Below are 27104 nucleotides of genomic sequence, written 5' to 3'. Positions count from 1 at the left end.
GCGCGTGTGTATGTGTGAATTGTTAAGCTCTTAACACAGGTTTTTGCAAGGTGTCATGGGTCACATCTGGACAATTAAAGTAGCTGTCCATTATGCCTTTTCTCATATCCTGGCACTTCACCATTTCTTAATAAGGCCAATCATTTGCCATTAGTTGCAATTCCAATTAGCAGTATCTTAAAATGATCAAATCCTTCTGGAGTTCTATTGAAGTAATATGCACTTTTCCTATAATTTCGTCAGGTCTTCAAAATTTTAATCAGATTAATTAGACTTTTTAAAAAAAAAGGTGGAGGCAAATTGCCAGCAAACCTGAAGTTTTGCCTTCTTATCTTCTTTTCAATTAACGTGGGCACAAAATAAATTCACCTTTAATAATGTTACTTAATCTGAGTCAAAGTTTTATGACTAAGTTTTTCCAGTTTAGTTAAAAAAAAGTTCTCCGGATTCCCAAAGCATGGAATGCTTGACACAACCTCTAGTTAAAGCACCATTAAAGGGAAGAAATAAATCTTTGAGACAGACAGTGAGTGAAGGAAATCAAGAAGGAAGTGCTTGGGTTTTGTTTTGGATTGTTCCATGTTTAAGCACTGAAAACATCAATGGTATATACACATAAAAACAACTTTGAACAATAGATAAATTTATACCATTTCAAAGAAAACCAGAAATCAGTGGCAATTTCCGCTTTGTAATTATGCCCAGAGAAGTAATTAGTGGAGATGCCAGTGTTGGACTGGGGTGGACAAAGTTAAAAATCACACAACACCATGTTATGGTCCAATAAGTTTATTTGGAAGTACAAGCTTTTGGAGCACTGCTATCTGACGAAAGCTTGTACTTCCAAATAAACCTGTCGGACTATAATCTGGTGTTGCGTGACTTTTAAGTGTTAGAACAGTTAGAGGCTTTATTTTGCAATATATTATTTCTGTAGATTTATGATTGCATTAAAACACTTAAACTACTGCTAGCTTTTGCCCAATGGATCAGCCAATTTCTGCATTCTGTGCATATTTATATTTCTTGAATACAAACACTGGGAACAGGAACATTTCTTTCCTTCAGCATCAACCTTTTGTGCACAATACTTTCTTGTAAAAGTGGCACTTAAACCTGCCTCAGAAATTACTATTTTCATTTCATTTTAATTTTTCCATGCTAATTAGCTTAAGGCTCAAAGTGTGTACAATGAACATGAAATTATGTTGTAGTCTTCCAACAATTAATGGAAACTTAAAGACAACCAAAGCATGATTCACAAAAGAATCCTAGTCCCCTGCAAAGAGGCTTGAATCTCCCTTCTCTGGGCTAGATTCAAAGCGAAGTTCCAAAAAGTGAAAACTGTATTACTAAATATTTCTGTATATCTATTATATCTACCTTTAAAATCTACCTAATCCCTTAATTGTTGAAGTCAGTCAGTCTCCAGATCACATAATATTCAAAATAATAATGTTTGATAAATGAAAATATTTTTTCCAGATTGGCAACTATAATTGTCAACCAAATTATCTGAATATAAAATTAGATACGGTTATCAGTATACCTTATTTGCTGATAAATTACAAGGTAGTGAAGGGAAAATTTTCAAGTTGCATTATTATAAAGAAAGTTGTGAAGAAATGTTGAACAGAGCGGCGAGGAGAGAGGGCAGAGAGAAACGAGGGCTGCTGAGTAAGTCAGCTTTTCCCACATAAAAACAGACTTAGCTTGACAGTCGGGCTTTCACTTTGAACAGAGTGAGGAGAGAGAGCGGAAAGAAACAAGGGCTGCCGGGAAGTTTTAAGTGGGTAAGATCTAAACCGGAGACCCTACACTGTAAGGCCTCCCTCCCATCCACCACCTCTAACCTTACTAAGGGTCTGTAAACTCAGTACGTTTTCAGGTATTCTCATTTCTATCTTCTTTTCTTCTCTTCTCTTCCTTGTTAGTCCTGTGTGGGCTTTCAGATTAGCGGGGTATGGCTGATAGGGCAGTTGTATGTTCCTCCTGCACAATGTGGCAGGTGGGACACATGACACATGTCTCTGCCGACCACATCTGCGGGAAGTGCACCCAACTCCAGCTCCTCGAAAATTGAGTTAGGGAACTGGAGCTGGAGGAACTGAGGATCATCTGGGAGGCTGAGGGAGAAATTGAGAGGATGAATAGAGAGGTGGTCACTCCGCAGACACTGGATAAGGACAGCTGGGTTACAGTCAGGGGGAGGAAAGGGAATCAACAGGTAGAGCAGGGATCCCCTGTGGCCATTCCCCTCAGCAATAAGTATTGCTGTCCCACCAGCAGTTTTGGATACTGCTGGTGGGACAGCGTACCAGGGGAAAACCATAGTTGTCAGGTCTCTGGCACTGAACCTGGCATTGAGGCTTAGAAGGGAAGGGCTGGGGGGGGTGGAGAAGAATAGAAAAGCGCTAGTGCTGGAAACTCAATAGTTAGACGGATTGACAGGAGATTTTTGTGGTCAGGAACTGGACTCCCGGAAGGTATATTGCCTTTCTGGTGCCACGATGCGGGATGTTGCCGAGCGGGTTTACAGGATTCTGAAGGGGGACGGTGAGTAGCCAGAAATTGTGGTACATATTGGCACTAATGACATAGCCGGGAAGGGATTGAGGATCTGAAAAGTGACTACAGAGAGCTAGATTGGAAGCTGAAGAGCAGGACGAGTAGAGTAGTGTTCTCAGGTTTGCTACCAGTGCTACGAGATAGTGAGGTGAGAAGTAGGCACAAGTGCAGCTTAACACGTGGCTGCGCAGCTGGTGCGGGAGGGAGGGCTTCTTCAGATATTTAGACCATTGGGATGCCTTCTGGAGAAGGTGAAACATGTACATGAAGGACAGGTTGCACCTGAACTGGAGGTGCACAAATGTGTTGGGTGGGAGATTTGCTCGTGTGGTTTGGGAGGTTTTAAACTAGATTACCTGGTGGGAGATGGGGAGGGGTTTGGGTGGGAATCAAAGCTTCATTTCTGAGAAGTGGGGTACTTAGATATGGGGAAGTGACAGGACGTAGTGAATCTATAGGTAAGGTTATTCATGTGATGGAACAAAGGGATCGGTTAAAGTGTGTCTGCTTTAACGCAAGGAGTGTCAGAAATAAGAGAGATTAACTTAGAGCACGGAACAGTACTTGGCACTATGGTGTTGTGGCCATAATGCAGACATGGGTTTCACAGGGGCAGGAATGGTTGCTAGATGTTCCACAGTTTAGAATGTTTAAAAAGAACAGGAAGGGTGGAAAAAGAGAAGGGGGTGTAGCATTGATAATCAGGGAGCGCATCATAGCTACAGAAACGAAGGCTGTTGAGGAAGGTTTGTCTACTGAGTCAGTATGGGTGGAAGTTAGATACAGCAAGGGAGCAGCCACTTCATTGGGGGTTTTCTACAGACCCCGTAATAACAGTAGGGAGATTGAAGAACTCATAGGCGGGCAGATTTTGGAAAACTGCAGATGTAGCAAGGTTGTTGTTATGGATAACTTCAATTTTTCCAATAGTGATTGGAACCTCCTTAGTGCAAATGGTTTGGATGGAGCCATTTTTGTCAGGTGTGTTCAGGAGGGTTTACTTACTCAGTATGTCAACAGGCCGATGAGGAGCGAGGCCATTTTGGATTTGCTGCTTGGCAATGAGTCAGGACAAGTGTCAGATCTTGCGGTGGGAGAACACTTTGATGACAGTGATCACAACTGCCTCACATTTACCATAGCCTTGGAGAGGGAAAGGCGCAGTTACCAAGGGAAGATATTTAATTGGGGAAAAGGAAATTATGACACTATCAGACAGGATTTAGGAAGTGCAGACTGGAAGCGATTGTTCCACAGACAGGGCATAACAGACATGTGGAGACTGTTTAAGGAGTAGTTCTTGCAAGTGATGCACAAATTTGTTACTCTGAGACAGGTAACAAGGGGTAAGATTAAGGAGCCTGCTCATCAAAATGAAGAAAGCAGCAGGAAACAAGGATCTAGCATAGCTTTAGAGGATTACAGGCTTTCTAGAAAGGAGGTCAGAAATGGATTCAGGAGAACCAGGACAGGGCACGAAAAAGGCTTGGCAGTAAGGATTAGGGTGAACCAAAGGTATTTGGCACATATGTGAGAAATAAGAGAATGATCAAGGAGCAGGTAGGACTGATCAGGGATAGCATAGAGAACTTGTGCGTGGAGTCTGAGCAGGTACGGGAAGCCTTACAAGGGTATACAAGGTACAGGAAGCCTTACAAGGGTATACAAGGTACGGGAAGCCTTAAATGGGTTTTCTGCTTTGGTTTTCACTAAGGAAAGGGACCTTGTTGTGAAAGAGAACTTTGAGGAGCTGGGCAACAGGCTTGAACTTATCAAGATTGATGAAATTGATGTGCTGGAAATTTTGGCAAACATTAAGATTGATAACTCCCCAGGGCCAAACCAGATTTATCTTAGGTTGCTTCGGAAAGCAAGAAAGGAAGTTGTTAAGCCGCTGACGAAGATCTTTGCCTCCTTATTCTCCACGGGAGTCATACCGGAGGATTGGAGGGAGGCGAATAGGAAAATCCCTGGCAATTACACAACAGTCAGTCTTACATCTGTGGTCAGCAAGGTTTTGGAAAGAATTCTGAGGGATAGGATTTATGACTATTTGGAAAAGCATAGCGTGATTAAAGGCAGTCAGCATGGCTTTGTGAGGGGCAGGTCACGCCTCTCAAATCTTATTGAGTTCTTTGAGATGGTGACGAGACAGGTCGACCAAGGTCAAGCAGTGGATGTGGTGTATCTGGACTTCAGCAAGGCATTTGATAAGGTTCCCCATGGTAGGTTCATTCAAAGTCAGAAGGTATGGGATACAGGGAGATTTGGCTGTCTGGATTCAGAATTGGTTGGCTGACAGAAGGGAAAGAGTGGTTGCAGATGGAAAGTATTCTGCCTGGAGGTCAGTGGTGAGCGGTGTCCCGAGGGCTCTGTTCCTGGGCTTCTGCTCTTTGTACTTTTTAAAAATGATTTGGATGAGGAGGTTGAGGGGTGGGTTAGTAAATTTGCCGATGACACAAAGGTTGGAGGTGCCGTTGATAGTATTGAGGGCTATTGCAGGCTGCAGCGTGACATAGGCAGGATGCAGAGCTCGACTGAGAAATGGCAGATAGAGTTCAATCTGGATAAATGCGAAGTGATGCATTTTGGAAGGTCGAACTTGAAGGCTGAATCTAGAATTAAAGATAGGATTCTTGGCAGTGTGGAGGGACAAAGGGATCTTGGGTCAAGTGCATAGATCCCTCAAAGTTGCCACTGAGTGGATAGGGTTGTTAAGAATGCATATGGTGTTTTGGCTTTCATTAACAGGGGGATCGAGTTTAAGAGTCGCGAGGTTTTGCTGCAGCTCTACAAGAGCCTAGTGGGACCACACTTGGAATATTGTGTCCAGTTCTGGTCACCCTACTACAGGAAAGATAAAGAGCTTTCGGAGAGGGTGCAAAGGTTTACCAGGATGCTGCCTGGAACTGGAGGGCTCATCTTACAAAGAGAGGTTGACTAAGCTCGGACTTTTCCTGTTGGAGAGGAGGAGGAAGAGAGAGGTGACCTGATCGAGGTATACAAGGTAATGAGAGGCATGGATAGAGACAATAGCCAGAGACTTTTCCCCACAGCAGAATTGACTGGCACCAGGGGTCATAGTTTTAAGATATTAGGAGGAAGGTATAGAGGAGATGTCAGAAGTAGGTTCTTTACGCAGAAAGTTGTGAATGCATGGAATGCGTTGCTAGCTGTGTGGTGGAATCAGAGTCATGAGGGACATTTAAACGACCGCTGGACATGCACACGAACTGCAGTGAATTGAGGGGTGCGCAGCTTAGGTTATTTTATTTTAGATTAGGATTAATCCTCGGCACAACATCGTGAGCCGAAGGGCCTGTTCTGTGCCGTACATTTCTATGCTCTATGTCATAAATGGTTCACACCGTATATTTTTAACAGACTGTGATGAAACAAAGACATATTTTGTTTAGAAGGCAAAACGTTTTTTGAAAATATTCTTTCAAGGAATGACGGCCAGGTCAGTATTTATTGCATATCCCTAATTGCCCAAAGGGCAGTTAAGAGTCAATTACACTGTCTATCTGAAGTCACATTCAGTTCAAACCTCATAAGGATGGCAGACACTTTTCCCTAAAAGGATATCAAATGAACAACATGGACTCAAAAAGTAGATATGCTTGCCACTTGATTAGTTTTACATTTCATAATTTTATTGAATTCAAATTTGATCAGCCATGGTAGGATTAGAAACCTTACCCTGAGAACCATAGCCTGGGCTTCTGGATTACTAGTCCAGTGACATTACCACTATGCCATTGTCCCATGGAGGAACACAGATTGTACTTGAAAGTATCATAAAATGCTTATCAATGATAGTTATATTGGGTATTGGAACAATTAGAAATTTCTTGCAACAGGACATTAAAAAGTCTTAAGATACTTAATATGAAAAGACAAGCACTTAAATATTTAAGTATTCTCACCTGCCAAATAGACTGTCATGAACTCCATATACAGTACAAACACTGAGGTCTATTAATCCTTTTGGTTTTGTGGCTCTCTTTTCACTTTCAAAATAGATTAGCTGGGAATCATTCCCTTCCAAAATGAAATACAAGTTTTTCCATCGTTTACCTTTGCCTGAAATAAAAACAAATTTAAGGTCTGTAGTTCAGAAAAAAAATAATGGGAAAGGATCAGAAACAGTTGGCTCTTTATTCTGATATTATACACGATTACAGCTCAAATTCATTCTAGAAAGGATGTAGTCAATTTCCATTCTATTTAAAAGAATCCAAATGCTCAAAACAGAATGTGAAATTCTTAGGCGGTTATAAATTAATCCCATCTTACTGTTCAATACCAGGTCTAATACTCTGCTTCCTGGTTGACACAAGAATATACTACTATAAGAATTTTTTTAAAGATTATTATTGCCAATCTGACTCACTCCATCTACATTTGGAATAAAATCACCCATGATTATTGCAGTGGCTTGTTTACATGTTCCATTTATTTATTCCTGCATACTCAACTTTAAGGTTTTATTACTATCATGGGGCCACAAACAACCTCTTCCATTTCCTATCTTTCTAAACTGATTTTATATCTTAATCTTTTAGGTCATACTTATCATTCAAAACTGTATCAGTGTTATACTCAACTAACAGGGCTAGCCCACTACGTTTAGCTCATTTTCGGTCTTCCTGAAATGTCAAATAGTCGTCAATATGCAAGTTCCAGCCTTGCAAACAGGACTCAGTAATGGTAATCACATCATTCATATTTAGTTCTATCAATGCAAACAATTCTTCCAATAGGGTGCATATTGTACAGCTTGGATTAGGAGGATTTTATATCAAGTATTTCCTGGATATTCTTACATTATACCTGTGAGATAAACAGAAATTCCCCATTATATTTTCCTATATTGTCCTTTACTTTTCTCATCAATTTTGTTAGTCTTTAAAAGGAGGTTATGATTAATGTAAAAGCAACATACAATACATGCTGAAAATCTAAAATAAAAAGAAATACACCACATATCTGACAGACTTGTGGATAGAAAAATAGCTAATATTTCAGGTCTTGGTCTTGCAACTGACTATGATTAAGGTATAGTTTCATCATGTGTAGACTTGGCACACATGTAGGCCAACATGCTTTTCAGGTCATTTTATGGTGTTCTGTAGTTACGCTAATCAACAAAAATATTGCCCAAGCGAAAGAAAGGAGCTAAATCAGCACAAAATTATTAGGTGATTTGGTTTATAAATTCAACAACGGAAAATTACTTTCTTCCAGTAGCAACCACACAAAAGGTCTGAAACCAATTGTTTGATTATGAGGAGGAGTCAAATTCAACAATCTCCAAGATAGGTTTCTTACTTTTTTTCCAGAGGTAGCCATCCTTCACTATATTCTTATAAAGTGCATCCTTTGGCTTGCGCCGGATTGTATTGTATATTTCTCTACCATCATACTCACTGAGTACTTGCTCTTGATGCTGAAGAAGATTAAAATCTTTCATTAGCTCAATTATCCAAATAGCAAACCTGAAAGGGTAAAAGTCAACTACAAAATTATGCAATGTCAGAACTAAAATCTGCAGTATAATAGTCATGTTCCTTTGTAATTAAAACAACTACTAATTCGGCTCAACAGAGTTTACTAATACTGGACAACAAGTCGTGATTTATTCATTGATAGTCCACACCTGTCACAACCAAAAAACAAACCTGGATTCATATCAAAAATGTTGCAGCTACACTGCTTTGTCCTGCAAATATAAAAACTCCAAAGGGAAACCACTTAATTGCCCCTTAAACCTAATTTTGATTGGGTGTTAAAACTGATATAAAAAAAACAAAGAAAATTCAACAATATAGTTCATTATTAGAACTGTCCTTCAGAGAAAAAAGAAAATAGAACTGACTGCTTTGGTTTAGACCGTATTTTGTTTTAGTTCACATGCCATTATTCAGACTCAAAGCAATCAAAGAAACTTTTGGGTCACCAGTTCCAAATAATATCTTTTCTTATGGACATCCATTAATTACCTAATTATCCAGTTAACAAATACAGTGAAAGAAGATTATCGTTTGTCTTGGGAGACAGCATTCTTAAATAAGTGATAAAGAGGCCGTATGGACTCATTCCACAAAACAGACTTTTAAGGAAAGTGATACATAACAGTATTAAAAAGGGACAGTAGATACAAACAGAGTAAATGGTCAATGGATACTTCTTCCACTGGTGAAATGTTTATAATGGAATTTCTTGGGAGAGGGCTATTTAAACACTTATTTTCCTTGATATATGTTAATGGCCTGGATCTTAGCGTGCAGGGTATTATTTCAAAGATTGCAGATGACACAAAACTTGCAACAATAGTGAACTATAAGAAAGATTGTGTGGAACTCCAGAAGGACACTGACAAATTAGTGGAGTGGGTGGACACATGACAAATGAGGTTCAATGCAAAAAAGTGTGAAATGATACACTTTAGTTGGAAGAGCATGGAAAGACAGTAGAAAGTAGGCAGTAAAATGCTAAACGGGATGTAGAACAGATCACTGAAAGTGTCAAGATACATGGAGAACAGTTAGCAAAGCATAGTTCTCAGCTTTATTAACAGGGGCATGGAGTACAAGAGCAAGATGTTGAACTTGAGCAAGACACTTGCTGGACTACCTGGAGTAATGTATATAGTTGTGGGTGCCATATCATGCATTCGAGAGAGAGTGCAGAAGGAATTTACAAGAATATGAGAAACTTCATTAAGGCAGATTGAAGAGATTGGGACTGTTCTTCATGGATAGAGGATTTCAGAATTATTAACAGGCTGGACAGTGTAAATGGGGAGAAGTGTTCTTGTTCTTAAAAGAAAAAAAAGAATGAGAGGGCACAGATTTAAAATGAAGTGTAAGTGAAGCAAGGGTGATGTGAGGGAAACAAAAACTTCACACAGCGAGTAGTTAGGGTTTAGCATGTACTGTCTGGAAATGTGATGGAGACAGATTCAACTGAGGCATTCAAGAGGGCACTGGGATGATTATTTGGTTTGAAACTGTGTGGAAGGATATAAAGAAAAAGCAGGAGACTACCGTTATGTAAGAGAAGCAGTCCAGGCATGATGGGCCAAATGGAGTCCTTCTGCACAGTAAGAATTCTGAGATTCATCTAGTGGAGTAAGAAATAATTTACTGTGTAAGAAAATGTCTAGATCTTCAACTTGTGGAAGTTCTTTAGACTATAATTTGTAGTTTGCATCAAGAGAAATCAGCAGGGACAAGCTTTGAGATGGCTTATTTTCAATAGGTGCATTGAAGAGCAGCTTAATAAAGAACCGGCTGAAAATGAACCTCATTTATTGAGTGAGCTAAATCTTTGAGTTGGGAACATATGCAAGTAGGAGAAAGTGAGGACTGCAGATGCTGGGGATCAGAGCTTAAAAATGTGTTGCTGGAAAAGCGCAGCAGGTCAGGCAGCATCAAAGGAGAAGGAGAATCAACGTTTCGGGCATAAGCCTGATTCCTGAAGAAACATATGCAAGTATCCAAGACAGTGCAAATGGGTTACATTACAGCAAGGGAGTTAAGCCTCTCAAGGAGTTCAGCAAAAGGAGATAGGTGTTTAGTTGACTTTTGCCTCAAGGCAGCAACTCATTACAATAGTTAGTATTTTCAGTCTTAAACTGAAAACTTTATTTTCACTTTTTATGTTGAAGACTCTTGTCTTCTATCTTTTTGCTTCTTTATTAAAGTAAAGAGCTGGTTATGTATAAGAATGACAGTAATGCATTAAAAAGGGAAATAATTCATTGGAGGGCAAAGATCAGGGATACTAGAGTGATTTCCAATAATTACTTAACTAAATGCAATAGTGATGGCAGTTCACACGATGTAGCTGTAGTACACAGAACCTGTTGGACACCAAAATGATTCAACCCTAACCTTTATTTGCAGCTGCAGCAACTTTGGATCAGAGTCGTGGATAGGAGTCTAAGCTGAAGATGTCAGAGAGGGGGTAAGCTACCTGGAAAAATTTGGTCCAAGCAGCAGTCACACCTATTAAATTAAGTCATTCAAACTTGGTCTGTAATCAAGGATAGGTGTGTGTTATTATAATGAGGCACGCATGGGGACCCAAGGAACAACTCTTATGGATGAAAGTGGAAAATGGGAGGGACCTGATCACAACACCATGCTACAGGGAGCCAATCAATGCAGGGGAGAAAATAACAATGTAAAGTTGATAGGGGTAAAGTTAATTAGATACTGTTCTCTGCAACTATGAATGGGAGCACTGAATGATGTGGTCAGCCTTGTATCAGGGTTAAATTACATAGTCTTGGTTTTGGAGAAGAACTTAGAGCACAAAGAGGGGAATCCAGTTGTTATCCACGTTGGTACTAGCAACAGTAATAGGACTGGAAAAGAAGATCTGCAGAAAGATTTTGAACATAAGATAAACTAAAATACAGAACCCTTAGATGATAATCTCAGGATTATGACCTTATGACTGGCATAAGGTAAATAAACTAAGATTTAAATGCAGGGCTGAACTTTTGATGTGGCAGAAAAGGCTATCAGTTCATGGGGTACTGACACCAGTGATAACGTAGAAGGGAGCTGTTCTAGTTGGATGGACCATTTGAACTGTGCTAGGATCACTGCCTTGGGAAATTCAATAACTCAAGCCATAGTTGGGCTTTAAAACTTTGGGGGTGGGGGTGGGAAAGGAAGGAGAACATGAGGATATGGGCTTGCAAAGCATAAAGATACAGCAGCATTGAAAGGTACCTATTTTGATAGTGATACCCAGAGTAGAACAGAAAGGGTCAGAGAATACAAGCATGAAAAATGTGAAGCAAACAAGATCAATGGGAGGTACAAAAAAGGAGCAAAATTATTGGCTATTTAGTTGAATATATGTAGTTTTTGAATCAAAATAAATGCACTAACAGCAGGGATAAAGGTAAAATTTAGTAGTTTTATAGTTTTAAAGATTCATGGTCACAAGCAAATCGAAGCTGGGAATTGAGCATTCAGGATAGAGACCTTTTTAAAGCACAGACAGAAAGGAAAAAAGTGGAGGACTGACTTTGTTAGTACAAGAATAGAAACAGAATATAAGAGAAGACCATTCAACTCTTCGAGCCTGCTCCACCATCCAATTGGATCATAGCTGATCTGAATTTCCTCAGGCCCACTTTCCTGCATTTTCCCCATCACCTTTAATTTCCCTACTGATCAAAAATCTACCTACTTCAGCCTTATAATTATGCACAAGGAAACTGTCCCCAGGGCTCTCAGTAGCAAGAATTTCAAAAGACCATTCCCAGAAGAAATTCCTCCTCATCTCAGTCTTAAATTGGTACTTCTTCATTCTGAGACAACGTCCCCTAGTCCAAGAGGGGAGACATACTCAGCATTTATCCTGTCTAGCCCTTTAAGGTTTACCAGAATGCTGCCTGGGTTGCAAAGATTCAGTTATAAAGCGAGATTGGGCAGACTGGGGTTTTTTTTCCTTTACAGCAGAGAAGATTCAGAGGGGTCATGACTGAGATGTATACAATTGTGAGGGATACAGATAAGACAGACATAAAAAAAGTTTTTCACTTGATAGAGGAATAGATGACCGGAGGGCATAGATTTAAAAGGTATGGAGTAGAAGGTGATGTGAGGCAACAATTTTCATTCAGAGGATTGAGAGAGTCTATAACTCACTGCCTACAAGGGTGGTGAGAGGCAGAAACCTTCACAACATTTAATTTAGATGTGCCCTTACAATACTAAGGCACAGAAGGCTTTGGCCCAAGTGCTGTAAAATGCGATTAGAGTTGTTACGTGACTATTTTTGACGAGCACAGATGTAATAGGTCAAACAGCATTTTTCTGTACTTTGCATCTCTAACTGTTGCTATAAAGGCCTACAAATCATTTACCCACTTCACTGCCTATCGCACCTGCATGTTTACTTTTAGTGACTGGTGTAAAAGGTCACCCAGGTCTTGTCGCACCTCCTCCTCTTGTCATTCAGATAATAATCTGCCTGCCTATTTTTGCTAACATTTATCCACATTAATCTGCATCTTCCATGCAACAGCCCACTTATTAAACTTGCCCAAATCATACTGAAACTTCTCTGCATCCTCCTTAAAGCATACACTCCCATCCAGTTCTGTCTCATCTGTAAACTTGGAAATACAATATGCAGTTTCCTCATCTAATTAGTATTTATTGCAAATAGCATTGATCACTGTGGTACCTGACTGGTCACTGCTTGCCACTCGAAAAAGACCCATTTATTCCTATTCATTGCTTCTTGTCCGCCAACAAGTTCTCAATTTCTTTCTGTACACAACCTAATGAGTTTTCATTTTGCATACTAATGTCTCAGTGGGACCTCATCTAAAGCCTTCTGAAATCCAAGCAAATCAGATCCACTGACTCCCCCTTCTCTATGCTCCTGGTTACATTCCATCCTCAAACAAACCCGGATTTGTTAAACACATCTTTTCCTTCATTAAGCCATGTTCATTCTATACTAGACGATTGTCTAATTAAAAGAAGACAGGTTGTTGTGATTAAGGAGGCATTTCCAGTATGTGAAACTAAGTTGTGATCACAGGGATCAGTCCTGGGGACAAAGTTATGTAGAATATGTATGAATGACTTCCATCACCCAAATCAATGTATTATCGCCAAGTTTGCAGATGACATAAAAATAGGGAGGGCAAGTAATGAGGATAACTTAAGGAGTCTACAGATGATATAGACAGCAGTGGACAAAAACTTAGCAGACAGAATGTAAAGGGTGATGTTATGCACTTTGGCATGAAGAATAGAAGAGTGAATATTATTTAAATGAGAAAAGACTGCAGAAAACTACAGCAGCGTGTGCATTAGGAGCTAAACCTCAAAAGGTTGTTTGGTCATTCCCATGTATGGAGGCTTTTCTAATGAGGAGTGGGTGAGCAGATTGGGTTTGACCTCACTGGAGTTTATACCTTATTGAAATATAGAACATTCTTATGGACTAGGCAGATGCTGAAGGTTTGTTTCGCCTTTTGAGAGTCTAGAACCAGAGGGCATAATCTCAGAATAAGGCATCACCTATTTAAGATGGAGATAAGTAGCAATATTTTCTCTCAAAGAGTGATGAATATGTGAAATTCTTTACCATTGAGAGCTGTCAAAGCTGGGTCATGAAGTATGTTCAAGGCTGAGACTGACAGACTTCTGATTAGTAAGGGAATCAAAGGTTTCGGGGCAAAGGCAGCAAAATAGAGCTGAAGATCATCAGATTAACATGGTCACATTTAATGGCAGAGTGGACTCAATGGACCAAACGGCCTACATCTGTTCCTACATCTTATCTGTGGAAATTACAGCATTATAGCAAGTGTGAACATTATCATGAAAGGTATATTAATATATCTTCGAAACTCTTAGAATCAAAAATTTGCATTTTCACAGGTGCCCATCATACTTAAAACTATGCCCTTCCTCTGGAGAAACTTTATGATACAAATTTGGATTCTGTCGAACTGGATTACGGTCACATATGCCACAGTCTAAAATTTGTAGATTAACATATGTATTTGCAATGGCCAGCAAAATAATAAAAATACAAAGAACATGCAAAAATAAATGGGAATACTTCAGAAACAACAAAAATACATTGGAACAGTGAATGGATCACACTAAGTTTACCCATTGCACATTTAAAGTCATTGAAAAAGCCAAACACCTATACTTTAAGAATTTAAAATCATGTGATGAATTTTGTAATAATGCTTTCTTTGGACAGATTGCAACTCACCTGCAAGGGGACAGGATCTATGAGGTAATAACCTTCAACAATCTGCTCCTTCCTATAGTGCTCAATGATTTCCTCTATACTGGAATAAAATGTGTACATATTTTTAAATAGATCATCAATATCATAAGCAATGAACTGTCTATATTTAAAAACTCAACTGACTAATAGGCTAAGTACATGTAATTCTTTTTCGGATTCTGCAATATAATATAATGCCTGTCGAAAGTTTTCAAGGTGAAACTATAAGTGCACTATACTGTAACATGAAAATACTCAAGTATTTCAAACTTAAGAGCTACTAAACATTATATATTGCAATCAAGTACATAGTAGGAACAAACATTAACAAAGTAGCTTGAACCACTAATTTTTTGAATTGATTATACAAATGATTGTCTCAAAAAATCTGCTAACTATGACAGCATATGGATTAATTTCGCCACTACTAAAATCTATGCCCAGAAATGGATTATAAACCGAGGGCAGATTACCATGACCTTCTTAGGAGAAACTACGGATGGGCAATAAATGCTAGCCAGCCAACAACCTCCCCACATCCCATGAGTGAATAAAAAGCTTTTTGTGTCAATACCAGGATCAGTGAGCACTGGCAATATTGAAGGCTGCACTGGCAATATTGAAGGAAACGATGGATACCGCAAAACCTACAGGAAGTCTTATTGGCGATGCAGAGGTAGGAAGGACCTGAAAACAAGGTTTTCCTCACCTACATTCACTGACATATGCTATTAACTAGGTATTCTTTACCTGCGTAAGGTAGGGGGTTTATGTATATATGTGTGCGCGTGTGCGAGAGTGAGAGCGCGAACAAGAGAGCAAGACAGCGTGAGAGAGCGAGGTGCGAGATTCAGTGAGTGCAAGAGAAAGAGCGCCAGAGAGTGTGAGCATGTGCGAGACAGAGAGTCAGAGGACACACTGCAGTGTATTGCATTGTTTTCCACCCCACACGTCCATATTACCTAAAAGAGAACTGTTGTAACTGTTAATTGAAACAATATGAATGCTGCATCTCAAAATATTCACTTCAATATACTTTGAGGTGTGATATGTATAAACATAAATGTTTATGAAATTCAACCATTTAGTATTAAAATCATCCAACAGTCACAGCAGTCATTACAATGGCATTCACTACATTTCACACCCACATAGTTCCTGAACATTTGTAGCCATGTGTTAGAAGCTGTAACCTTGGGGGTAAACATAGAATTCAGTAATTCAGTGACTTCAACTTCTCCTAATTCTCACATAGCTGAGTATTCCACTGTTAAAAAGTTTTAAAAACTGTTTTCTCCCTTTTGCCCACCCCAGTGACCTGACACCATCTTCTCCACGTCAGCTTGGCAACTCCACCTCCTATACCATCCTGGCCTGGGGGAACAACCCCTGTAATTGTGGAGCATCAGAGATTTTGTCCATTCAACTTACAGGGGTAACTCATCTCAGATTGTGAATGTTCATGACTGAATTTTCCAAGCAACTTTCAGGGATAAATTTGCCCACTGTATTTGGAGCATTAGTCCGTAAAGAAAAGAGGCTGGTGGGCAAGGTCAGTCAGGAGGAAGGATCGTGACATTAGGAAATCCTCCAGCTCTTGTGGGCAGCACGGTGGCTCAGTGGTTGGCACTGCTGCCTCACAGCGCCAGGGAACCGGGTTCAATTCCTGCCTCGGGCAACTGTCTGTGTGGAGTTTGCACATTCGCCCCATGTCTGCGTGGGTTTCCTCCAGCTGCTCCGGTTTCCTTCCACAGTCAAAAGATGATCAGGTTGGGTGAACTGCCCGTAGTGTTAGCTGCATTGGTCAGGGTAAATGTAGGGGAGTGGGCCTGGGTGGCTTGCTCTTCAGAGGGTTGGTGTGGACTTGTTGGGCCAAAGGGCCTGTTTCCACACTGTAGGTAATCTAATCTAATATAATCTAATCTCATTTTCTGACTCTAAGATTAAAGTTCAGCCGATAGTTCCTGTAAATCCTTTGAGATATTTGCAAGGTCTAAACTACCCATACCTCATTGCTATAATTCCTCTGGATTTAGGCAATTCTTTGAAGTAGGAAAGCAGATCACAGGACTGAAAAAGGTTTGTTCTAATAGATTTAGGAACATGGGTCATAAGAACATGAATAGGCACTTGAGCCAAACATGCTCCATCAATCAATATTATCATGTCCAATCACCCACTTTAATGCTTTTCTTCCCCTACGCTATCCTCATATTCCTTCATGTCCATTGAGAGTAGATACCAATCTCTAAACCTAATCAATGACAAACCTTCCACAGCCCTCTGGGGCACAGAATTCCAAGGATTCACAACCTTGAGTAAAAAGAAATAATATCCTCATCCTGGTCCTAGATGGCTTCCCCATTATTTTGGTACTGTGGCTGGTTCGACATTGCACAATAAGAGGTAACATCTTAACTGCATCTAACCTGTATATCTGCTTAAATATTTTGTAGAGATTAATGAATTTACCTCTCACTTTTTGAGATGCTAGAGAATGCAGGCCCAATTTTCCCAATCTCTCTTGGTAGGCCAATCCAATCATTGGGATCAGACCTGGTGAAAGTTCGGTGCACTCCCTCAATTGCACTAACTAATTTCTAAGTATCGGGTGCAGTTGAAGACTTTTCTAATCTTGTATTCAAATCTCCTTGTGTGAAAGGCTAACATATTCCTAACTTTTTGCTGCACTTGCACGTTAGTCTTCAGCAATTTATTGACAAGAACACCTTGGTTCCTTTGTACATTTACATTTTCTACACTTTTTACCATTTAAGAAAACATTCATATCCGTTCCTCCTAACAAAGTAGATCACCTCATAATTTTACACATTATATTCCTTGTTCTGCTATGTTCTTACTAACTCACTTATCAAAATCCTCTTTAAGCCACTCTGCAACATCACAACACACATTCCCACCCAGCTTTGTCTGAGCCGAGAATGTGGAAATATAGGTGATTGCCTGTTTCTGCGGGTAGTACGCAGATGCCTGAAACCATAGATAGTAGCAAACCCTACCATTTAAATGGGATGTTACCTCCCAGCAGCCCTCGGATTATTTCTGGAAGGTTCCATGTAATATTTTTGGGCCACGGTAAACCACGGATAACTGAAACCTCGGAAACTGAATCCGCGGATCCGGGGGTTCTACTGTATTACATTTGGTCCCAACATTCAGATGACTGTCATATATGTGAACACCTGGAGCCAAAGTACTGATCCTTGCAGAACCACACATTCGTCACAACACAAAATTTATACATTTATTCCTGCTCTTTTTATTGCCCATGAAACCAACCTTAACTCCATGCAAGTACATTTCTGTTAATTTTGCTAACAGTCTTCGGCAGAGGACTTCAAACGTTTGCTGAAAATTGAAATACACTGTTCCATTGCTGGTTGCTAATACTCAGAGTCATAGAGATGTACAGCATGGAAACAGACCCTTCGGTCCAACTCGTCCATGACGACCAAATATCCTAACCTAATCTAGTCCCATTTGCCAGTACTTGGCCCATATCGCTCTAAACCCTCCCTATTCATGTAGCCATCCAGATGCCTTTTAAAATTGCAATTGTACCAGCCTCCACCACTTCCTCTGGCAGCTCATTCCATACACACTGCCACACCCTGCATGAAAGAGTTGTCCCAAGGTCTCTTTTATATCTTTCCTCTCTCACTCTAAATCTATGCCCTCTAGTTCTGAACTCCCCAACCCAGGGAAAAGACTTGGTCTATTTATCCTATCCATGCCCCTTATGATTTTATAATCCTCTTTGGAGGTCACCCCTCAGCCCTCGAGCTCTCGAGAAAACAGCCCCAGCCTATTCAACCTCTCCAGAGAGCTCAAATCCTCAAACCCTGGCAATATCCTTGTAATTTTTTTCTGAATCCTTTCAAGTTTCACAACATCTTTCCAATAGGAAGGAGACCAGAATTGCACACAATATTCTAAAAGTGGCCGAACCAATGCCTTGTACAACCGCAGCATGACTTCCCAACTCCTTTTTTTCAATGATCTGTACAATAAAAGAAAGCATACCAAACGCCTTCTTCACTATACTAACTACCTGCGACTTCACTTTCAAGGAGTTATGAACCTGCACTCCAAGGTCTCTTTGTTCAGCCTCACTCGGAACAACCTTAAGTGCATAAGTCATGCTAAGATTTGTTTTCCCAAAATGCAGCACCTTATATTTACCTAAATTAAACTCCATCTGCCTCTCCTCAGCCCATTGGCTCATCTAATCAACATCATGTTGTAATCTGAGGTAATCTTCTTCGCTGTCGACCTCCAATTTTGGTGTCATCTGCAAACTTACTAACAATACCTCTTATGCTCACATCCAAATCATTTAGATAAAATGACGAAAAGTAGAGGACCCAGTACCAATTCATGTGGCACTCCACTGGCCACAGGCCTTCCAATAGGAAAAACAACCCTCTACCACCACCCTCAGTCTTCTACCTTCGAGCCAGTTCTGTACCCAAGTGGCTAGTTCTCTCGGTATTCCATGAGATCCAACCTTGCTAACCAGTCTCCCATGGGGAACCTTGTTGCACACCTTACTGAAGTCCATATAGATCACGTCCACAGCTCTGCCCTCATCAATCCTCTGTGTTACTTTTTCAAAAAACTCAATGAAGTTTGTGAGACATGATTTCCCATGCACAAGCCATGTTGACTATGTCTAATCAGTCCTTGTCTTTTCAAATACAGAAAAATCCTGTTCTTCAGGATTCTCTCCAACAACTTACCCACCAGTGATGTCAAACTCATTAATCTATAGTTCCCTGGCTTGACCTTACCACCTTTCTGACATAATGGTACCAAGTAAGCCAACCTCCAGTCTTCTGGCACCTCGCCTGTGACTATCGATGATAAAACTATCTCACTAAGAGGCTCAGCAATCACTTCCCTAGCAGAGTTATAGAGTACACCAGATCAGGTCCTGGGATTTATCCACCTGTATGCGTTTCAAGGCATCTAACACATCATCCTCTGGAACATCGATCTTTTTCAAGATTTCACCATCTAATTCTCCACATTCTACATTTTCCATGCACTTCTCCACTGACGCAAAATACTCGTTTAGTACCTCCCCACATCTCCTGCGGCTCCACACAAAGGCTGCCTTGCTGTTCTTTCAAGAGCCCCTATTCTCTCCCTAGTTACCCTTTCGTCCTTAATGTATTTGTAAAAACCCTTTGGATTCTCCTTAACCCCATTTGCCAAAGCTATCTCATGCCCCCTTTTTGCCCTCCTGATTTCCCTCTGAAGTATACTATTACCGCTTTTATACTCTAAAGATGCATTCGATCTTTCCTGTTTATACCTGACATATGCTTCCTTCTTTTTCTTAACTAAACCCTCAATTTCTCTCATCATCCAGTACTCCCGATACCTACCAGCCTTTCCTTTCACTCTAACAGGAATATATTTTCTCGGAACTCTCGTTATCTCATTTCTGAAGGCTTCCCATTTTCCAGCCATCCCTTTACCTCCGAACATCGGCACCCAATCAGCTTTTAAAGGTTCTTGCCTAATACCTTCAAAATTAGCCTTCCTCCAATTTAGAACTTCAACTGTTAGATCTGGTCTATCCATTTCCATTACTATTTTAGAACTAATAGAATTATGGTCACTGGCCCCCAAAGTGCTCCCCCACTGACACCTCAGTCACCTGCCCTGCCTTAGTTCCTAAGAGGTATGTCAAGTCTTGCACCTTCTCTAGTATGTACATCCACATATTGACTCAGAAAATGTTCTTGTCGACTCTTAACAAACTCCTCTCCATCTAATCCCTGAACACTATGGCAATCCCAGTCTATGTTTCTAAAGTTTAAATCTCCTACTATAACCACCCTATTATTCTTATACATAACTGAATTGTCCTTACAAATCTGTTTCTCAATTTCCTGCTGACTATTAGAGGGTCTATAATACAACCCTAATAAAGTAATGATCATCTCTTTCTTACTTCTCAGTTCCACCCAAATAACCTCCCTGGAAGTATTTCCGGGAATATCCTCCCTAAATACAGTTGTAATGCTATCCCTTATCATAAATGCCATAAAAATTGTTTTTACTTTTTTTCCCCAAAGTTCCAAAACAATTGCAACAACATATAAAATAGTAATTGCTGCTCCTGGAATTCGAGGAAATCATCTCCAAAACCAAAAATACCTCAGAAAAGGTGCAGCCTACTGCTGTCAGAAATTTTTCCCATCCTCCATCTTCAATTACCCAGAATCCTCATGAGCAGCTATCATTCTCCTAGAGCTACTGTTATCCACTCCTTTGTCTGTCTAACTGTTCTTCTCCCTCTTTGTGCTCTATCTCCACCATCATTTACTCCTTATGCCCAGCACCCACCCTCTCCTACATAAAAACCAACTACCCGAGCTACCAACAGATCAGAAGGGGGGTTGCTGGACCTGAAATGTTAACTCTAGTTTCTCTCCAAAGATGCTGCCAGATCTGTTGATATTTTCCAACAATTTCAGTTTTTGTTTAATACTGCTCCATTAACTCTCTTGATCAATTCTTTGGGTAACATCCTGAAGAAACTTCAACAGTTTGCGAAACACAACTTTCCACTCTCAAATTTACACTGACTATACCAAGTTAGATCATTACTTTTCCTTGACGGTTTATCGCAGATTTTTATTATAGATTTTTAGCATTTTCTGTACTACTGTTATAAAGTTATGGTCTGTAGTTCCCCAGTTTTTCTCTCTCCCTCCCTTTTTTTAAAAATCAGTAGAGTGACATTTGGTACCTTCTAATCTATGGGAGCCATTGCAGAATCTAACCAATGCATTCAATATTTCCACAGCTACTTCTTTCAACATTCTCAGCTGTAGGCTATCAAGTCCCAATGACCTATTAGCCATTTCTCCAACACAACATTATTAATACTAATTTCCACCAATTTCTCATTCTGCCTTGTGCTTTAGACCTGAATTCTAATATATTGCATCTTCCTCTGTGAAGTCAGAGATAATGTAATAATTCACCTTCTCTGCCATTTTACTATCCCCCATTATAGATTCTCTTGATTGCCTGTCTGTAAAAGGACACATTTATCCGAGCAAAAATTCCCTTTATACATACCAATAAAAGCATCAACAGTCCATTTTAATTTTTTTTTTGCTAACTTTCATTAATTTTCTATTCTCGCTTTGTTGATCAGTTTCTTGATTTTCTTTTTTCTATACTCTAAAATCCTCCCTTTCCTCAGCTTTACCATTATTTCGAGTAACATTATAAGCCTTTTCTTTTAAGGCCTATATAATCCGTAATGTCTTGAAGGGGAAGAGGTTTGAGCACAACTGACCAAACCAGCAAAATACAAAGATTAAAAGGAAATTTATTATTTTGGAGTTTCCCATATAAAAAAATACATTCTGGTCAGTCAGGACCCACCCACGAAACTGACCATATTGCTAGCTTGACATAGTAAGCTCACACCAATTATGCAATTATGTAAAGCAGCTATGCACACCTTTTAAATATTTTCACTCAAATAACTGATTTAAAAGGTTGTTATATTATATTGTTTGTAAAGGAATAGCAACTATATTTATACAAATTGTTATCCACAGCACCATATTTAACTGCTGCACTGTAGCCAGATGCCAAGCAATAATACGCCCTATATGGAGAACTTGAAGAAATGTGAAGTTCCAGTATTTTGAGTCTTATTTTCAACTTATCGAAACCAGAAGACATCCTGCTGTTACCATGCTTTTTTGTGATTAAGATTGAAGTACTAAATTGATCTAATTTAAAAAAAAAACAGATGAATTTGCTGCAGAGACAGAAAACTGGCTGAATCATGCAATAACAAAGCATTTATTACTGCAGCAATGATCATGCAGCCACAGCCCATAGCAAAATGGAAGGCCAGTGATGCCATAGAGACATTGAAAAAAGTAAAAGTGCAAGCTGACACTTTCTTTAAAAACATACTGGAAATGAGGGAAGTGTCAGCTACTTTTTTTGTGGGCAGGTAAGAAAGGATTAAATCTGTTTACAAGCTGGGTGATGAGGGGGGATTACAGTAAAAGCCCAGAAAAAAAAAATCAGAAATTTTAGTACACATTTCCAGTGAAAGTCAAATCATCAGATTCACATATGAATTTCAAAGACTGAGAAGGAACCAGATGAGCCTCTTGACAATTTTTAAGCAAGACTGAAAAATACAGCAAGTGATGTAATCTCAAGGAAACAAGTCAGAGAATTCCATATACCCGGTAGCACAAATTGATTTGTTTGGAAAACAGAGTCTCACAATATTTCAGGCTTTTGAGTTCATGAAGCCATAAGCAGCCAAATGAAGATGCTGTTTCCTCAAATGTTCAGCCATCAGTTAAGTCAAGAGGTTTGTTGCACTGAAACAACAACAAAATAATTCACACCACAGAGAAAAAAGAAGTTGTTATGAGGGGTGCATCACCATGAATTCAGATATAAAAGAAAATATCCCACGTATAAATCAGACTCTAGAGTGTGTGTAAACCTCATTAACTGGAAAAAGACGTGCTGAAAGAAGAAATTTGGTTAAAGTGCAACTACCTAGTGCAAACTAACAGGGAAATTGTGAAGGTAAAGAAACCAAAACACACGCAACTTGGAAGATGTCAGTAAATTCAGGAACACAACAGACATAGGACAATACAAATGCATGAAATTTCTGGATACAACAGTTTCCACAGAAACACAGATAATTACAAAGTAATATCATTCCACTCAGAATAGACATTTGGAACAATATTAATCAACAGCATATAATACTACATAGCCTCTACAAAGACAGAAAATATTTTGCAATACCGTATTTTCTTACTAAAAACACTCAAACATGAGCTAACAGGGAAAAGCTGTATTGGAAGGGACAATTTCTAAATAATTCACATCTTACGGAAGCAATTGGGAAATGATAGGAAGCAGTAAGATGGCCAGTATACTCAAGAAACCGGTTGTGATCTGAATGCTCCACATCTTATAGAAAAGTATTCCAAGTCAGAAACAAGGAGAATCTGAACCAAACTAATTTCGATAAAATGGTGGTATGCTTAGAAGTCTTTTGGTTAGATTATTATATTATTATCACTATTAAGACAGCAAAGAAACCAATAATTCAACCCCCAAGTAAAGCGCAAATATAATTAATAGGAATATTTGAAAGAGATCTCTAAGAAATAAGTTACAGATTGGGTAAGTCAAGTGGACTGGCATCAGTTTGCTGATGATTGTGAGTGGACTGAGTGTGGTAACCCCCACCCCCATTCATCTATTGTACTCTTTGCTACCTTCTCCTCCACCACCACCCCCCTCCCCACCCCCCAACTCCCTCCATTTATCTCTACACCCTGGAGGCTCCCTGCCTCCATTCCTGATGAAGGGCTTTTGCCTGAAACGTCGATTTTCCTGTTCCTCGGGTGCTGCCTGACCTGCAGTGCTTTTCCAGCACAACTCTAATCTCAACTCTTGTTTCCAGCATCTGCAGTCCTCACTTTGACCTAGTGTGGTAATTGGCTAGGTTGTGGAATGGCTTTTTTTTGGTTTTGAAAGAACAAAAACAAACACTCAGATGCTAGAAATTGAAAATAAAAAGCAGAAATCGCTAGAAACACTCAGCAAGTCTGGCAGCATCCTTGAAAACAAAAATAGTGTCAACAGAGTTAACATTTCAGATTGTTGAATTGTCTTTTAACTATATTTTAAAGGAATGTCTGAATGGTCAAATTCAAGGGTAGAAGACGGAGAATTTGAGGAAGGGAGACATTTTAATTATTCTTCACTCAAATCCTTAGGGTGGCTTTTCATGTATCCAGCCACTAGAAACCAATGAAGGAACTGAAAGAAAGCGTCCAAACTAATAAAATCCTCATCAAGCAACGTCAGTTTTCTCTCTCTCCACAGAGAAAATGATCTTGTATCAGAACATGAAAAAAGTGGGTACTACAAAGGCAGGTCAAGACTGCTGGCTAATAAAGTGTCAGGCAGCACTAAAAGATTCCAAAACCATTGGTACAAGAGTCTTATTCCCAAATTAGCTAACACTTTTCATCTCCACTGCCTTTTCCTGTGGCCTGGTGTCTCCACTTTCAATGCCTTCCTGGACTGCCATAGCAAGATCACTTTGATTGAGCCAACAGTCTCAATACATTGCAGGGAGCTGGGTCAAATTCAGTAAAACAGTGTCACCATCTCAGAACAGCAACAATGTTATCAATTGGACTGATTGGCTGATAATTTCTGTGGAGCAGACAAAGTTCCCATCCTGCTCTAGGAAATTCTGTCAAAGAAAACAGAAAGAAGTGGGACATGAAGCCACTCTGCCAACTGCAAAGGGTCAGGTAAATCCAGTTCTGTACATTTCCTGTCATGAATGGCATTTGTTCCACAAACATAACACTCACTAATTCATTTAAGAGGGTTGAACTTTTCCATGGTGGGGAAAAACAGAGTGATCTCCTTGGTGCTAACGTTAGATTAAAAGGTATATGCACATCCTAATTCCAGTTGTCAGGCATAAGTGATCTGTTAGAAAGAAATCTGCTTTTGGTTAGAACTCCATGCTTACTGTTGATCTGGATCAACATGCTAGAAAGCAAATGGGTTTATTTCTAATACAGTCAAAGAGCAGCGAGTCATAGAGCACAGAAACAAATCCTTTAGTCCAATTCACCCAGGCCGACCAAGTTTTCCAAACTAAACCAGTCCACTTGCCTGCATATGGCCCTTATCCCACTAAACTTTTTCCATTTGTATACCTATCCAAAATGTTTTTTTTTTTAAAATGTTGTGACTGGACTTTCATCTACCATTTCCTCAGGTAATTCATTCCATACTTGGACCAACCTGTATGAAAAAGATCCCGCAGGTCCCTTTTAAATCTTTCTCCTCTCACCTGAAAAATATGCCCCCTAGTTTTGAATGTCCCCACCCTAGAGAAAACACCTTTGCTGTTTACCTAACTATGCCCCTCATGATCTTATGAACCTTGATAACATCACCCCTGAAGGGCTTATGCCCGAAACGTTGATTCGCCTGCTCCATGGATGCTGCCTGGCCTGCTGCGCTTTTCTAGCAACACATTTTTCAGCTCTGATCTCCAGAATTTGCAGTCCTCACTTTCTCCTAACATCACCCCTCAACCTCCTTTGCTCCAGTGGAAAATAAGTCACAACCTATACAGCTTCTCCTTTAACTCAACCCCTCTAGTCACGACAACATCCTGGTTCTCTCTACAGATACTGCCAGACCTTGTTATCAGTGTTGGCAGCAGTTGAAATATGGCTAGTTACAATCTCAAAAAAAGTGTCACCCATATAGGATAGAGATGTGGACAATCTTCTCACAGGCTGGTAAATCTGTGAAATTCTTTACCGTATCGGTTGTTAATTATATTCAAGGCACAAGCTAGCAAAGGATCAAGAGTTATGGGGAACAGCCAGGAAAGCACAGTTGAGGATTATCAGATCTCATTGGTGGAGCAGACTCAGGGTGACTGGCCTATTTCTGCTCCTACATCTCATGGCCTTATGTCCTAGACATTGCACATATTATTTGATAACAACTCAAAAGGTGAACATGGAAGATTAAATAATTTGTGGTTTGATACACTTGGCAATTGCACTGGACCTCAAGTTTTCACTGGTTACACAAAGCAGTGCAGAACATTCATTATGGAGAATATCTATATTTCATTCCTACTTAGTTAGTGAGAACAGAAATCCTTTAAGTAGTCAAATACTCTAGTCTTGCTGCTTTTATACAAACTGATCAATGAACATTCTAGAATAATTTATTTCTAGTAATGAATCAATTGCTTGGCGTTTTTAAGAATAAAATGCTCTAAGTTTTTTTTTAATTTACTCAAGATGTGGTCACTGGTAGATGGACAGCTTTTATTACTTGAGCCTTGAGGAATCAAGTAAGGAGCACTAAATTGAGAATTGCACTGACCTAAGAAATAATAGAATATATCTACCATCTAAATAGGAAATAAAACTGGGAAGTTGCAGCTGTGACACAGCAAAGTCAGAAATCACAATGATTGAACTATGAAACTTTAGAAGGCATGTCATTGCAGCGAATTTTCAATTTATAGTCTTGTTTAAATTGCATGAGAAAGATGTACAAATGGAAAAGGAATGCAGCATTGAAGACCACAGTTAAAATGATCTTTAGATATTTGGAAAGCTTTGGGGAACAAATGTAGTCATGAAATTTTTGCTTCCCTATACTGAAATTCTACTGACATTGAAGAAGTAGTTAACCTTAACGTTTCACTATTCATACAAACACCACATTGAACCCCTTGCATCATGAAGTGAGAAGTCAACCAAAAATATAAAGGTTAACTTGCCTGGAAAACAATGTTCAATCAACTCTTAGTATTTATTCTCAAGGTCAACACAAACACAGCCAATTTAAAAGGAAGCTTAAAAAAATTAACAGAGAATTTAAGTGCATACATTGTTCGAAAGCAATTAAATATTGCTATATTTAGTGGGTTTTTTTAAAATCCATAATTGAGTGGAACTCCTTTGGCATGACTTAATTAAGTCAGGGAAAATAGCATGATGTGTTTGTCTCCGTTTCCTTATTATATTCTCAGTTTGTCCATTTGTCTTGGCTTGCTTTACTGACTTTTGCTTCTGTTTTTGCTCTATTTAGTAGGACTAGTTGGCAGCATTCATGAGAAGAGAATGTTAAGAGAGTTT

At 39.5% G+C, this 27104-nt stretch overlaps 1 protein-coding gene across 2 annotated transcripts in view; it reads right to left on the bottom strand.

The window, feature by feature from the left end:
• The window catches only part of rasa1a (RAS p21 protein activator (GTPase activating protein) 1a), a 191986-nt gene that overhangs the window by 85382 nt on the left and 79500 nt on the right, over window positions 1-27104 (bottom strand). For both annotated transcript variants that reach the window (XM_043708652.1, XM_043708645.1), the window contains exons 9-11: window positions 14344-14422; window positions 7903-8020; window positions 6498-6654 (exon numbers count right to left, since the gene is read on the bottom strand). In XM_043708652.1, the coding sequence (XP_043564587.1) occupies window positions 6498-6654; window positions 7903-8020; window positions 14344-14422 (354 nt within the window). The remainder of the gene's footprint in view (window positions 1-6497; window positions 6655-7902; window positions 8021-14343; window positions 14423-27104) is intronic.

Source organism: Chiloscyllium plagiosum, chromosome 2 (genome assembly GCF_004010195.1).
Source record: "Chiloscyllium plagiosum isolate BGI_BamShark_2017 chromosome 2, ASM401019v2, whole genome shotgun sequence".
Taxonomy (NCBI): domain Eukaryota; kingdom Metazoa; phylum Chordata; class Chondrichthyes; order Orectolobiformes; family Hemiscylliidae; genus Chiloscyllium; species Chiloscyllium plagiosum.
The sequence above is the reverse complement of the archived record's forward strand: the minus strand, read 5'-3'. Positions and strand labels throughout refer to the sequence as shown.